General features: G+C 39.9%; 1 protein-coding gene across 1 annotated transcript in view; it reads right to left on the bottom strand.

Annotated features, from left to right (window-relative positions):
* Positions 1–17,093, bottom strand: part of EFCAB6 (EF-hand calcium binding domain 6) — a 3,527,179-nt gene that overhangs the window by 791,600 nt on the left and 2,718,486 nt on the right. Inside the window, exon 26 of the mRNA XM_044088493.1 lies at positions 105–332. Coding sequence (XP_043944428.1) covers positions 105–332 — 228 coding nt within the window. The remainder of the gene's footprint in view (positions 1–104; positions 333–17,093) is intronic.

Raw genomic sequence — 17,093 nt, 5'->3', positions numbered from 1 at the left:
CGTCTGCATTAGTAAATGTAAATCAAAATTTGCTGCTCAATATCTCAATACAACAGAAATTTGTTGTTAATAAAATATATGCAAAAACTCAATCAACTCATTACCTGCTCATCAGTTAAATGCATGAAGTGCCTGTAAAAAATCTCCTTGAAAGCTTCTTTTGAAACAACATCAATATTTCCAAAGTCAACATCTGCAAATGCTTTTGCAATAGTGTAGAACCGAGCACTGACCACTTCTTGTATACGTGTGAGGATATCACTCATTGATAGCTCCTGAGTGGCCTTTTGCTTCATAACTTTCTCCACATTTTGAAACCATTCATCTGTTGACTAGCAGAAGAAAGATACAAAAAGCATCATACTGAAGTCTGACTCATATCTACTATAAAATGCAAGAACTACAAAATGTTTTATATTATCTGAGTTCTGTGTTAAAATACAATTTAACAAAAATGATATTTAGATGTTGGTGCAATATTTTGGGATTTTTTTTTAAATTACAACAAAAGAATAATAAATTTAACCAGGATGAAGGTGAAAATAGCAACACTTACTTCCTTAACTTGGTTGTTTTGATACTGATCTGAATGTCTTTGACACAGCAAAATGTTTCCAAGAGAAGATACTGAACTGTAAAGTTATACTCACAGTGGCAGTTCCAGGTTTGCATGGGAAAAAAAATCAAAACACCATACCAATAAATCTCTTTTCTTGGGCCTCTCCACTCTCCATATAGCCTCTCTACTCATTAAATGACTGCCATACTCCACTGTGGCATTTGGCTTTATTGGCCTGAATGTTACAATAAAGACTTAAAAAACTGAAAAGTGGTGGACAGTTAAAACACTTGATGTCTTTAAGGGGTCATCTGCTTATATCCCATGGCCCCCTACTACAGGAGGTTTAAAGTATCACACAGTGAAAACTCTAGTTTGGCTGTTTTTTTTTTTTTCTTGCAGTTTTTTTACTGAATGGTTTGTCTATGTGTCCTTCTTACCCTTTGGTTTGGATGTTAGTTGTGTACTTTGCAGGCACATTAGTCTTTATGGGCATCAGTGGGTATATGACCCTGAGTTTCTCAAATATAGCCAAACTATCCACTCATGCTTTGCTGCCAAGGTCAATAAAAAGCTCAAAACATGTATGTTTATAGCTAGTGGGGTTTGGCTTTATTAGCCTGAATGCTACCGTAAAGACTTAAAAAGTAGTCATGGATATTCAGAAGCCCATGTAGCTAAAACACTTGATATCCTTAAGTCTATTTGCATATATCCCATAAGCCTTTACTACAGGACTTTTTTGGGTTGTATTTTTCTTGCAGTTTTTTACTGAATCATTTGTTAGTGTATCCTTTTTACCCTTTGGTTTGGATGTGAATATAAATAGACATTTGGCAGGTGCAGATCATAAACACTGAATTCCACATATAATACAAGAAAATATAATTCACTGAAGAGTACAAGACAGAATTTGTTCCTAGTAGAAGATGTTAGATACCCCTGCAGCCATGGCTGACAACATCTGCAAACTGTAGAGGATGGACAAAGATGACAGTGCTTTTGTCCAGACATGGACATGAGTATTCATTTAGTTCAAGTAACATTTCCAGTATCTGGAACCATTGAGAGTCTGTCTGTAGTACACCTCTAGCCTTACTGTACTGGTGTATAATATATATATATATATATATATATATATATATATATAGTACATATAGCCATCTTCTCCTTGGGGTGCCATATGCAGGCATCCTGTTTAGGGGTATCATTTGTACCATATTCCTGGCAGTTAGAAGACCACACCACATTCTGATGCATCAGATAATGCCAAAAAAGAACACAAAGAGATGCACCCTGGTCAGGCAACACCAGTTCATACTCAGCAAGTCAATGCAACAGAAGGAAAAATTAGCCAGGGACCACCAGCAACACCACATGTGGCCTAGCATGCCTTGTAAGACCATATGCAGCAGTACATTCAAGCACAGACAACCCACTCTAACACTAACTCTAACATTCTAACAATAAAACAATAATTTAAGGCCAGGTGTGGCCTTAACAATGTGGCAATTAGTGTACACTCACCTGTGTGAAGAGGAAAGCCGCACTGCAAGGAAATATGCAGATGACACCAAGCACAAAATCTGTTGTCTTTTAAAAGGCCTATATGCCTGCACACAGCAAAATGAGGTATGCAGACACAGGGCCTATACCTATAGAAAACAAGAACAAATAACCATGGAAGGCCTGGGTTATGCATCAGACATAACCAAACTATAAGCCATGAATTTTTGAAAAGGACGCCTCATAATATGTACAGCACAAACAACTACTTATGCAGATAAGTGCAACATGCAGTGAGCAGACCCCACAGGTAACTAATGGCATTTCTCTCCACAGCAATGATAGCAGAATCCACAGTTAACTGACTGTATGTGTGTCCAAAGCACTGGCCTATGTCTGGGGTGTGCCCTCATAAGTTGTACATCCACAACAATGACAGCAAATGTCATTTTGTTGTGTTGCACAACCTACCAGTCATGAGTTAACAGCCTCAGAAATATGAGGGCAAGGCAGATGCATGTTGTGACCACTTCTATATTGTAATGCTTTAGTCTTTGCTTAAATTACTAAGAACATGTAGGAGGCTAACTCCCCCACCACCATGGTACCAGCAAGTCTAGTAAAGGGAGAATATCAGAACATTGTTGTAGACTTAGAACAATCTCAAGAGCACCAATAACATGTGGCAATGGATCACTAATATCAGATTACCCTGGCTGATCCTTGGTATCCTTCATATAGCTGTCATGTACATAAATGGTTGGAGACCAGGTGGTGGCACTGACACACTCAGCTGGGATTATGATACAAGGCTGCACATTTCTATACATACCATGGTAAACAAGCAGCTCAGAAAAAGCTGGGTCATGTCTCCACACCATGAAAAGGAACAGTGCACACACTGTAACAATTATTTGCTGAGTTACAATAACCATGTCATTGCCACATTAGCTGTTTAATATTCTGGATTGCTCCTTCATGCTCTTGCCAATTCCATGAAAAGCTTGATAAGCTGTGTACTGCTCTCCAGGAGAACTGACAATGGCCCAGGCCACTTCTAAAACATCCTACCTAGCATGTGAACACCCGAGAGATAATGGTGCATCTCCTCAACACTGCTGTTCAGTTACATCATGGAGGTCAGCACAGTATATCCTACTGCCATAGCGCAGACTGTGCTGACCTATAGTGCAATGCAGTCAGCTGTAGGTCAGCATAGTCTGTCCTACAGCTGACTGCATGACACTCAGAATCAAGTTCACATGAAGGAACTGTGTGAAGCCCACAGAGATCATGACATACTCTACTTCCTCAGTGAAGTTCACCCCATGTCATGCCTAGATCACTCGCATGAGTGTCCCTTACACATGACTGTGGATAAAGCTAGCTAGCCAGACACAAGTGCATAACATAACTCATTCATAGAATCACCTGCAGTACACAATGAAAGTACATTCGTGTAAGTAAAATTACCATAACAGTAGATTTTTGAATGATCACTGCTGCAATAGCCTTGGCTATGAGAGTTGTATCCTGCCATGAATATAACAACCATCTATCTTCCAAAGCTTCCATGTGTTCAAACTGTCAGGCTTCTCAAGATGAGCTGACTATAAGACATGTTTGGGTGCTTTCCTGCCAACAGACAAAAGGAGGCTGACTGCCAAAAAGACAATGTTAGGAAGAACAAAATATAAATAACTGCACCCTGTATAAACAACATACCAAAAACAACGGGGATGTAGGGAGTGGCTGCTGCAGCAGTGATCATTCGAACATCTACTATTATGGTAAGTTGACTTATACACTTGTACTATTTTCATCATACTGATCACTTCTGCAGCAGCCTTAGCTATATGGGTAGTTAAATTACCTTAGCTTACTAAATTTGTGAGGTACAAGGAGAAGAGTCCAAGAGCCTCTGGAGAATAATCTTGCAACTCTGATGTAGAGCTAGAGAAGTAATCAAGCTTATAGTGCTTGTAAATGTATGTACAGAAGACCAAGTTGCTGTTTCTAGAATACTTATAGAATCCATCTATTTTCAAAAAGCCATAGATGATGCCAAGGCCCTAGTAGAGTAGGTGTTGACCCTGCATGGAACAGCTTTCTTCTGGTGAGTACAGATAACCTGTAAATGGTTCATCTTACACTTATCAAGGGTATCAGAACTTGTCAGAGATTTGGGATGCGTAGCTAGGTTTAAAAAGGCTCTTGTGGTTATTAGCCTAGTAAACACCTATGAACCTATAACAAAAGGTAATAGTCTGAAACAACCATTTTGAAATATATTTAGTTCTGTCAAGATATTACCGGAGTTGTTCGGGGCTATCTAATGTACAGAGTATCTTTTCTCCTTTATTTGTGGGTTCAGGAAAGAATATGGGGAGATGTCTAGTTCGGCTTAAAGTAAACCTGGATACTTTAGGCATAAAAGAAGGATTAGTTCTCAGAGAAACCCAGTCCCTGTGGAAAATGAGGTAGGGTTAACTCAACATAAGAGCTTGCAACTTAGATACTCTTCTTGCAGAGGGTAGAGCAATCAGTAAAACTGTTTTCCATGTTAAGAACCTCAAGTCAGCCAGGTTAGCTGGTTCAAGGAGTGGCCTACAATTCTCTTGGAGGCTTCTTATGTAAAATCCTTTTTAAATATATTTTGATATGAGACTGCATTGAAAGAGGAGAAGCCATGGGCACACATGCTAAAATGGCCGATAAATATACCTTGATAGAGGAGTAAGAAAGGCCATAGGATAGTAAGTCATACAAGTATTGTAAAACCAGAGAACAACTAGCCCTGAATGTGTGCTGGTTATGTTGTTGAACCAATTAGAAAACCTTTTCCATTTCCTAATATATATGATTTTCTAGCAGCAAGTTTCCTTGCCTCCATTAGTACTTGCTACATGTCCTCAGTAAAGAGGTGTCTAAAAGGAATTAAGACCCTATCATCCAGGCAGTCAAATGAAGTTGATTGCTGCTGGGGTGTATCAAACACCCCTACTCTTGTGTGAGTAGATCCAGTCTGTGAAGAAGCTTGTGGTAATTGCCCCTGTCCATTTCCAAAAAAAGGCAGTCATCTCATTGATCTTGGGGGATTCCTTCAAAATCTTCATATGTACCTTGGATATTAGTGGAAAGGGTGGAAAAGCATACAGTGACATTCTTGTCCAAAGGAAAGAAAAGACATCTGTCTTCCAGGTCTTCTTGCATGGAGTCCTGGAGCAGAATCTTGCCAGCCGATTGGTCAGAGAGGGGGCAAAGATCTACTTGAGTAATTCCCCACAGATGGATCAAATCTTGGAAGACCCCCTAATCTAGGTTCCATTCGTGAGGGAACTACCCTTGTTTTGCTCAGCTTGTCTGCCACACAATTTTGCCTTGATGAACTGTAGGATACCCACAGATTGAGACTTTACTGTAATGCAGTATCCCAAACTAATGCTTCTAGTTACAAAGGGAGTATGACCTGGTTCTCCCTTGTTTGTTGATGTACTACATGACTGTGGTACTGTCTGTAACAACTTGAAAAGGTCCTGGGGACCAAATATGATTCAGAGAGCTGAATGTCTTGATCATGGAAAGCATCTGTTTTATATTATGTATTGCATCTGTCCTTGGTATCCAACACGCATTGCAGTTTTATCCCTCCTGAAACTGCTTGGCAAAGCAGACTGATGCATCTGTTGTGACTGACTGCTTTCAAACAGGGAGGGAGAAGGGGAGACCAGGATTTAGGGAGTGATTTCAGTTCTGACAAACTCCAGTACTGGAATTTGAAAAGACAAAGGGTGTTGGTGCTGGAACCAAAGATACTACAGATATTCATGTGCAGTATTGCCAGCGATATCATAAGAATCACCGAAGCCAGGGGACCCAAAATCCTGAGGTATTGCCTTGCAGAGACTGAAGTCTGAGTGGAAAACCGTAGAAATAGAACTAGGTATAGATCTATTTTTTCCTGTGGAAGAAAAGCTCTTTGAACTGTGGTGTCTAGTTGACATCCCAGAAACACAATCCTGTGAGGAGTCAAGAAAGACCTATGAAGGCTCACTATTGAAATATCGGTACTTGACATGCAAAGTACCGACAGGCCAAAAATAAAAAGACTGAAAACACAGGAGAAGTGCAAATCTAAACGATCGCTCTTCTTCTTAAAACTTCTTTTTGCAGGGGGCAAGCCCTCCCTGCACCCTCCATGTGGGGGACAAGCCCTCACCCCCAACTTATATATACCAACTCCGATATCATTATACCTCAGAGAAAAGAGAATATTCTGAGAAATGGCATCTCAAACTTAGCATATGTAAGCCCATTCTTTTGGCCATTCAGTCTCAGTATTTTGGGACTCATTCTAGTGGGTTCCAACATTTCAAATGGTTACCCTTTTAAATGTTCTCTTGGAATCCCTGCTTGTGTAACAGATCTCTGTCCAAGACGGAAAAATTCCTGATACTTTGAGAAAACTCTGCAAAAGTAAGCAAGTCATTTAAACATGGAAAAATGTGGATGCACTGCATTGTAAAATGAGCTATAACTGGAGCTAGATACCTTTGAATACTTTTGGTGCCGTGCATAGTCCAAAGAGTGAGGCAGAGAATGGATAATGTGAACCAGACACACAGAAAGCACAGTTGTGTAATATCTTACCAGAAAGCACAGTTGTGTAATATCTTACCATAACAGTAGATGTTCTTTGCTTCAGTGTTGCAGTATTCTTTACCCAATGGATCTAATGCCAAAGAAAGTCCAACTTACGGCCAGTGTACCAAGGCCTTTACTTCTTACAGGCATTGTATGTCACATGTATGCTCCCCTCACAAGGCATAAGGTGGTAAGGTAACATGGGTGCACACAAACAGAACTAAAAAAGCCCCAGGAGGAACAGGGTGCCGTTAAAGACAAGGAGAACAAGTGTATCCAAAAGGAGAAACAGGAAGAAGAAGAGGAAGAACCCCTTGAACAGGACGGCAAGAAAAGTACAGGACAGGAGCTAAAAAAAGAGGGGCTAGGAGGAAGGGATTGATTACTGCAACAGTGAAGAGAAGGACATCTACTGTTATGGTAAGACTTTACATAACTGTACTATGTCCTTCCATATCACTGTTTCAGTACTCTTTACGTAAGAAAAGAGGTCAAGAGGAAGCCTGAGAGGAGGAAGGCACAGAACAGCCCTCTACAAAACCATGCAGGATTGCCCTGGCAAAGCCTATCCTGGCACTGGAAATAACATCTGACTTGCAATGCTTAGTGAAAGTATGAACACATGACCATGTAGCAGCCTCAAGGAGGAAAATGGTATCCAGACCCTTAAAACAAGCACCAAAGGAGGCAACTGCCATAGTAGACTGTGCCTTTACAAACAGGAAGAGACATTTTCTATGAAATGAGTAACAAAAAGAAATATTTGAATTCCAGGAGAAGATGGTTTGCTTAGAAACAGCCAAACCCAAAGTCCTGGGATGAAAGGAAAACAAAAAAGCTGCTCAGATTTATCAATAAATAACTTTAGTTTTTTATCCAAATAACATTTGAGCTGCCCAAAGAACATTCTCACTAGGAGATTGCAGAGAAGGAAAAAGAAAGGAAGATGATTAGACTGATTAAGCAACAACTCATTGACCACCTTGGGCATAAAAGGATTAGTACAAAGAGACAGCCTGTCTCTGCAGAAAACTAAGAAAGGAGAAATAGCCATGAGAGCCTAAAGTTCAGAAACCCTCTTGGCTAAAGGAAGAATCAAAAGAAGAACAGTGTTCCAAGTACAATTTTGTAAGGAATCATGCAAACTGGCTATGTTCCAGTGGAATGGAGGACAACAACAGTAATCCCTCTATACAAAGGGGACCATCAACCGACCCTGGGAATTACAGGGCTATAATCTTGACTAGCCACATCTGGGCCAAGGAAAGAATCATTATGGATTTTATTAACAAGGACACATGTAACCTCCAAATTCTAGACCCACGCAGTTCAGATTCGTTAAAGGTAGATCATGCCTGTTAAACATGGTTGACTTCTTCGAGAAGGTCAGCAAGCCCCTGGACGAGGGAAAAACAATGCATACTGCCTATCTTGACCAAGCCAAGGCATCTGACACAATCCCCGACTCAAGTACTACAGAGAAACTCTCACAGTTGGGAATAGACCACTACACTACCAGATGGGTAGCCAACTGGCTCACCAAAAGAACACATACTGTCAAAGTGGGTGACTTTACCTTTGGCAGAAGACCAGTCACCACTGGCATACCACAGCGTTCTGTGTTGGGTCCCTTACTGCTCATTTCTCAGAAGTCAAGGCAAACTTGGATGGCCTGTGGCTGACCAAGTTTGTTAACGATTGCAAGTTGGGAGCAATCACTGATTCCCCCAATGATGTTGATATACTGCAGTCAGGGTTAACACAGACAAATGACTGGTGCCAAAGCCACAGATTAAAGCTAAATGCAAAAAATGCATTATTATTCCATTTGGGAAAGCTGACATCCCTGCTAATTACATTATAGACAGCACCTCCCAAGTGTAGATTCAGTGGTATGTAATCTGGATACTCAGGATGATAGCAATCTGAACTTTGATCATCATGCATCCACAGTAATAAGGAAAGCCTTCTGTGTGGCACATCTTGTAAGGAAAGGCATCACATCTAGATCTAAGGATGTTATAATTCCATTATACTTAGCCTTCATCAGACCAGAAGTTGAGTACAATGCTCCCTTTTGCATGTACCTCACCAGACACCTGCAACAACTGGAGAGGCCACAGAGGTTTCTCACCAAGAAATTATAGGGTATACAAAACAAGTCTTATGCAGAAAGACTGAAATCACTATTACTATATTTGGTCTCCTACAGGTTGCTAAGGGGTGACTTGTGCCTGGCTTACAGGGCAGATTCTGACCCGGCTCTAATGGAAATGCTATACATTCATAAATCAAACTGCACGAGGGTCACTTGCTCCAGGAATCTTAACCTAGTCTCTGACATGAACAGGTCATGCTGGAGAGATAGATACATCTCCCAGAGACTGCCACTTCTCTGGAACAAGCTTCCAGTTCATATAAAACACAGCCCCTCCCTGACTCCCTTCAAACACAACCCAGATCAATGGATGGGAGACCGCAAATTCACTCTTGAGCTAGTGCCCATGTCCCTCCTGGACAGAAAAAGTCGGTATTAACTACCATAGACCTTCACCTCTGCAAACTTCATTCACCTAACAACTAACAATTGGAGCAACTTGGTATGAATATGGCGAGGCTTGTAAGGGCTCTAGGGTTGTTAGCCTAGTAACCTTCTACAAACCTATGAACCTATAAGAAGCAGGCTCAAAAGGCGTCTGAGTCAATTTTTCAAGTACAAAACTGAGGTCCCAGGAAGCCAGAATAGGCTTCCCGGGAGGCCTGATATGAAGGACTCCTTTAAAAAAATGACTTGACCTTAAATCTAGAGGTCAGAGGTAGAGTCAAAGGTGGACAAGCAGAAGGCACATATCTAGAACCCTTCTTGCCCTTAGGAGGAGGGTGAGATTGCCTATGCACAAAGGCAGATTTGGAGGGATAATTCCTCTGAAATTTGTGAATAGGAGAAAAAATTATGTTTCAGCTCTTGCAAGGCTTTGGCCTTGACCTGGAAAGACTTGAAAAGCTCAACTGGAGCAGATACAAAAAGATTTTTATTATGCAATGGAGCATCCAAAAATTTGACCTTAATGTCATCAGCCAAAGCCTGAGGACAATGTCAAGAATAATGCATCATAACTGAACCAAAGGCAGCAAGCTTATAAGAGATACCAGCTGCATCACAGCTGCATTTGGAGTGCTGGGAAACGGGAAGTACAGCTAGCAGGGAATGGCCCAAAACCTTCCCTTTTGAGTCAGGAAGGTTAGAGACCATCTTGGAAACCTGACAAATGACAGCCAAAACATACTTGGTCATATGAGTCTGGTAGTCGATGGCTCTAAAGGATGAAGGGGCAGCACTGTAAACTTTCTTGTCCAGCCTTTCCATAGCCCTAGTATTCTTATCAGAAATCAACAGCTGGTGGAGGGCAACAACTTGGATGGCTTGTCAGAGGAGACTAGCACTATAGAAGTGTCAGCAAAAGAGCATTTATAAAGAATTTGTAATCCTCATGCACTTTATAGAATCTGTCTGGCTTCTTAGGTGCAGGAGGCTGAGTCAGGGGCTACATACACTGCTGAAAAGGCATCCACAAGGGCAGATAGAAAAGGAGGAGCCACACATGGTTTAGGAGACTACATCTGTAGAAGCTCATAATATCTTATGGAATCTCAGAGATGTGAGAACAATCCTGCTTAAAATAATCCATCATATAGGCAATGTTATTCCCAAAGGACAGCCCTTCAAAAGGGGAATCTAGACTTATGGAGTCCTCTTTCTCTGAACCATAGTCCAAGGGGGAAGACATTTGGGAAGAATAAGCCAAAGATTCTTTCACTGAGTCCAGACCCCTGAAGAATCCAATTCCCTAAGCCTCTTGAGTGAAGTGGAAGACTATGGAGAAGGAACAGAGACCCCCCTGAGGAGGCTTCAGGGCTATCAAAGAATTGAATAAATTCTGAGTGAAATCCTGTCATTCACACTGGGGATCCTTAACAACACAGGAAATTTGCTTTATTTTTTGTTTCTTTTTCTGTATGATGTCCGTAAAAAACACCGTCAGAGGATGAGACCCCTAGAATGACTCAATAATAGTTGTAGGAATCTCCTCCTGTAGGTCCTACACATATAATCAGCTGAGGTTTCCCTCTCAACATCAGGTACAGACATTTGAAAAGCATCCAAAGATGTGCAAAAAAGCCAGATCCAAGCCAGTCTTGGAAATGGTGACAGCAGAGGAATCCAAAGCAACCACTGGATGGTCCTTTAGGCTTTCACCAGCCTCGAGAGAGACGACTGGGGAAGGCTGGACAGCAGCCGGATCAGAACAAACTTTTTTGGTCTTCCTCTTTGCAGACAGCTGGCACTCAGGATGGGAGGATTCCACCATAGCACCCCGAGCCAACAACTTAAGACGATGGTTCACCAGGTATATGGACAAGAAAGATAGATGACTATGAAGGGTCTTAGGCACAAACACTTGGTAGACAGATCACTGCATATGATTTTTGATCATGGATGTCTTTATAGAGAATCTTAGTTGATATATATATCTAAATAGGATATACCCTGACTCCCACATTTGTAGGTAAATTTTTAAAATTTAAGTTTTTATTTTTATAGTAGAGATTAATTTCAGGTATTAAATGGCTGGACCTATCCATAAGACAAAGGAATTAAGTCAAATATGCTGCTTAGAAAGAGACATGCTTATAGTATAGTGACAAAAAAGGGAAAACAAATAAGGATTATTATTACATTTTAAAAAATCGGGCCTACGAGGCCCCCGCCCCAACTCCTCTACTTTTCTCTATATAATTCCCTTGAAAATTTCAGGTAGTTGTATTCTAGGACTAACCTCATCATATCGACCAACAAATTGATTTTCTCAAAACTAACCCGGATCTTTTGGTCCAAACGTCAATGGTCCTCCATTCTCAATATTATAGGTTGGAACCAGAAATGAGAGGTCTAAAGGTCTGTCTGTTGACATTGTTGTGTTTCTTTTGTATCTTAGGAATCCCATCTATAGTGGCCAAATTGGGAAAATTCTTTCTCATAAGTGTCATTAGTAATCCTTGGGCTCCTTTAAAAAATCATTTCATTCAATAATGTAGCGTTGTATGTTTTTGTTGTCCCTGATGAGGATCATGATGTTTCATTCTTCAGATTCATGATGGATGTTCAAAATTTCCTGATGATGATGAACAGTAACAGTGTTGAACAACACAATCCCTGCACCTTTATCTGGTTTCATAATGCTGAGATCTTTATTACTTATGACATTGTTCAAGCACTCTCTTGCTGCTGAAGAAGATTGTCAAGGTATTCAGATGATAGATTTTCATTCTTCTATAGATTTGTATGAATGCCAGTATAATATATGCTGCTCATTTTCATTATCATATTGGGCGGGGGTTTGGGTAGGGACATCACGTTAAAGTTTCTTTTTAGTCTGGACTGATGGCCTTCATGGATAAATATCAAAATAAGTGTTTGTTTTCATTGTTATTGTCCTTAAACTGGAAGGCCAAATTCTCCTCCGAAGAAAATTTGATCTCCTTAATTGTGCCAAAGATGTTTGAATTAGTTTCTGGATGTGTCATTCCTTTACTGAATAGGGAACAAAAAAATCTGTGATGTCATAAATCAGTGTAATTGTACACCTGCAGGCCATTATATAAGTGTGAGTGACCACAGTTGAACCATGAGGGATAGGGAAAAATTGGGCCTCCCACACTGACATTTTCCTTTTCTGGATTACATGAACATAATAACAACAAGAAAGAGAAGAAACCCACTGCTGCACTTATCTGAAAACATGGCTTGGTTAACAGTGGCATTCGGACTGGCGGCAGAGACGTTCTGAGTGTGTGCATCCACAGTCACCTTTACTTCCTATGCCTTGTGTGGGGAGCAATCTTGTGAAGTACAATGCCCATAAGAACTAAAGGCTTTGGTATACTGGCCGGATAATGGGCTATCCTTGGCAGGAGATCCCTTAGGTAAAGAATATTGCAACAGTGATGTGGAAGAACATCCTTAAGAAACATGTGAAATCTGTATGAACAGGAATGTGATGATAAGCATCTCTTAAATCTAGTGTTACCACTAATAATGCATCATATGCGCAATGATATTCCCAAAGGAGAGCACTTCAAAAGGGGAATCTAGACTTATGGAGATCTCCTCTGAACCGTAGTCAAAGGGGAAAGAAATTTCGGAAGAATAATCCAAGGATTCTTCCCCTGAGTCCAGATCCCTGAGGAATCCCAATTCCCTAGGTCTCTTCATTAGAGTGGAAGACTAGGGAGGAGAAAGAACAGCGACTCCTTGAGGAGGAGCATACACTTTTTTCCCCTACAGTTATCAATAATCTTCCCATCCTTATCAGAAATGGTAGGTTGTGAAGTGACATCATTTTAAATTTGAGCACTATCGCAAACATTTATTTAATATATTTTATTTAACATTTGTTTACCAGGAAAGTCCAACTTGGAGTGAAGCGATTTTTTCAGAGAAGTCCCAGGGTGAAACACTCCAGACGCATGTCTTTGTAACATGGGAGGAAACTGGAGTACCTGCAGAAAACCCACACGAATGCAGGGAGGACTCTGCACAGAAGGCACCCCAGCTGAGAATCGAACCGGAGAACCTCTTGCTGTGAGGTGACAATGCTACCGCTGCACCACTGCACCACCCAAACATGTTTAGGAAAGCAAGATCTAGAAATGGTCTCCAAGCATTTTCTTTCTTTGGCACTAAAAACATCCTTGAAAAAGGAAGGGGGAATTGGTTCCATCACTCCCTGGGACAGCATGTGAGGAAGGATAAGTGGAAATAAAAGCATCTGGTCTGGAGAATGAGGAATTATTCCCTGAAAAGGAGAAATTTTCTGCCATTGCCATCTGTAACCTTGATGAATAATCTTCATAACCCATATGTCAGAAACTTTCTGTTGCCGAAGAGAAAAGTGAAAATTCAGACTTTCTTAATGACAAATGGGGGTGCCAGGGTGTGAGGGTGAACAAAGTCTCTTAAACAGTCATTCTGACCTATTAGACTGTCCTTGGTTTTGAGAGTTTCCAAAATTGTTCTTGAAACTCCCTTGCCATAAATGTACGTTTAACTGCACTTTGTTTAGACTGTTTATTTTGTTTCTTACAAAAACTGGATGAGGAGACAGAGAGCCCCTTAGAAAATTTGGAAAAGGAAGGATGAAAAATCTTATAGATTCCATGTATCAGCGTACCCCTTTCATCGCACTTTTTGATCACCTCTGCAACAGATGGGCCAAGAACTACATCTCTATCCAAAGGAGAATTTAGAACATAATTTTTAACATCATCTGGGAGGTACTGAACATGCAGCTATGCAGACCTCCACAAAACAGTACCAATGGTCACAGCCCTTGAAATATCAACAGAATCATATGCAAACTGTATACAATGAGTAGTGATTTGAACAACAAAATAAATTATTTAAAGTATTATATCACAAGTACAAACTGCAGAAAAGCATTCCTCATACTTTCACACTTAGGGCAAACCTTATCATATCAGCTTGTCAGTTCAAAATTCTGAAAATCAAAGTTGCAGGTGCATACACTTTTTCTCTATACTTATCAATAATCTTTCCATCCTTATCAGAAACTGTAGGATTGGAATTATCAAAGTGTTTAGCAACAGAATGATTAAATAAAACTATAGCTGTTGGGTCAAGATTGGGAAGAGAGCATAAAAACTTTAAAAATTAAGGAACTTTACATCCTATCTGCCTTTTTAGGAGCAACTGCCTGTCACAAAAATTACAGGTTTGTCAAGTGAGGCGACCTCAACAGCTGTAGAGGATATGGCTAACCACCGTTCCATAGTGGTAGTAGGTGCTACACCAGAGTTATTTGCTGTAAAAGGTGAGTGGTCTGAGGTACAACAAATGCCCACAGCAGAATCACCCACCTGCAGCTAAGGCAAATTGCTAGCCTACTGTGGTAAATTGTTAGGCTGTTGTGGTGACACAGGCTGTTGCTTAACTTTTTCTTTTTGTGGCTGGAAGAAGGACCGACCATGGGACCCGACAGTTCCATGATCAGGTTGAAAATGGTGCCTCTTTCCTGGGGAAATCAACTTTAAATAACTTTTAAACTGACAGGCAAAAATACCATTTCTGTTTAAAAGTATTGTACAGTCTTGTGATAGTCTGTTAAAACAGGAACTCCTAGCTTTACTGATATGCAGCTAATTGATAAATTAACCCTAATCATCAATACAATTGCTAATAATAATAAAACAATTTCTTTGTCATACAAATTACTACACCCATTACTCTACAAAGGAAACTGTCTATTTTCCAAATACTGGGACAATCAAAATCCTCCTATTACAGAGGATCAAAAATTACTAGCCATAAAAACTAGCATAGAACTATCCCCCTTCAAGAAATTCTTATACACTCAATTGATGTTGAATAATAATGCCTACTATACCCCTGTAAGAATTAACAAATTTAATTCTAATAGCTCTCCTTTATGTACATGCTGTCCTGGAGCGAGAGCTGACCTTCTACATATTATGTGGTACTGCAATAATTCTCATAAACTTTGGTGTTCTCTCAAAGTGCGTCTCAAAAAAATGGGTTACTATAACTCCACTCTCTCATTGGAAACGGTTATTCTAAACAGTCCCCCTCCTGGCCTGTCTAAATTTCATCTTCATATCCTAATAACGCTTTGCTTCCTCATAAAACTTTACATCACCTATAATTGGTTAGATCGCACCAAATTATGCTGGCGGGGATTTAAAGATATGGCCATTAAATATATCTCTGCCCAGAAGTTCATCATAATTGGACCTAAGAAGAGAGCCTACTTCAGTAAACTTTGGAAAAGCCTGTTTGAAGTAATCCTATGTGACTAAGCTATGGTCAAACTACAACTTTTTCCTACATACTTTATCCTTCGTTTGAGGGGTTGCTCTCTCCTACTGTAAGCTATAAGTAGGGCTGCTAATATGTAGTCGTATAATTAGTGACACTGTTGCTTTTTTTTTCTTTTTTTAGTAATGGTAGCATTGTAAATACTGTTCAGTTTTGGTGTTTTTTTTTTCTTTGCTGTTAGTTTGTGTACTATGCATACTGCAAGATATTGTACCTTTCTCCTATGTTCATTATAAACATGCTCTTTTGTTCCTTTTTCCCTCTAACTTGTTGCAAGCCATTGTGTGTGTAATATTTATGTATTTTTCACTGCTTGTACCTTCATAAGTATGCATGGTTTTATTATAAAAATAAAAATTATTTTTGAAAAAAAGGAACTCCTAGCTTTAAAATAACGTTCCTGAAGAGGAAAGTATAAATAATAAGCAAAATTATTAAATGGAAGTTTTTTCCCCCAAAAGGAACTTATCTGGTCAGCAATGTAATAACACAAGCTGATCGTCAAAAGCCTGGGAGTAGTGTACACTTCAGGAGCTGTTAAGCTCTGAAGACTCGGCACCCAAACTTGTCTTTTAGTCAGTTCAGCTTGAGCTGCCTGATAGTTTGGGCATGTGGAAGGTGCCCTGAAATTTTGGAAGCTGGCCAGCTGTTGTGTCCTTGGCAGGATATAACGCAGACTGCTAAGGTTACTGCAGCAGTGATCAATATGATGAGCAGAGTTACAACTCAGTCTATCACTGCCATGTCTATCACAGTCTACAACATCATGTCCACTAGCAAATGTTACCTGATATGCCATGGAATGGGGAACCACTAGACCTGTCCCAACCATCATGTATATTTGATGGCATAATAAATCCCACACGAGGTGCTCAGCACTCTCAGATGACAGCTTAACCACATCTGCGTGAAGCTTACATCATACATCCATAATTTGTTTGCTGCCTTTGAACATCACCACTGAATCCTCACTAACAGACCAATGTCCATCACCATGTTATTATCACAGTGATTGACCTAAACTTCCATGTCATCCACTGAGTTGAAGCCCATTTGATGTTTTGTTTGTCACGATACTCTGAAAACAAGAGAGACACTGTGGAAGACTTTCTAGCCTTCATGAGGTATTTATTCAGATGGAATAAAGGAATTTGTATCACATTATTCAACTTAGAGAAGTAGGTATTAACATATTTAATACATTCTTTCTTTTTTAATTATAAACTGTACAGAACACATATAGGTATATGTGTGGGTGTCTGTGACGTGCGTGTGTGTGTGTATATATATATATATATATATATATATATATATATATATATATATATATATACACACACACACACACACACACACACACACACACACACACACACACACACACACACAACAGCATGCTCGGATTATTTTAAATTGACCTAAAGACTTTCTATAAACATTTTAATAAATGCATTTTTCCATTCTATGTTA

Source organism: Protopterus annectens, chromosome 11.part0 (assembly GCF_019279795.1).
Source record: "Protopterus annectens isolate FY-2018-M chromosome 11.part0, PAN1.0, whole genome shotgun sequence".
Taxonomy (NCBI): Eukaryota; Metazoa; Chordata; order Ceratodontiformes; family Protopteridae; genus Protopterus; species Protopterus annectens.
The sequence above is the reverse complement of the archived record's forward strand: the minus strand, read 5'-3'. Positions and strand labels throughout refer to the sequence as shown.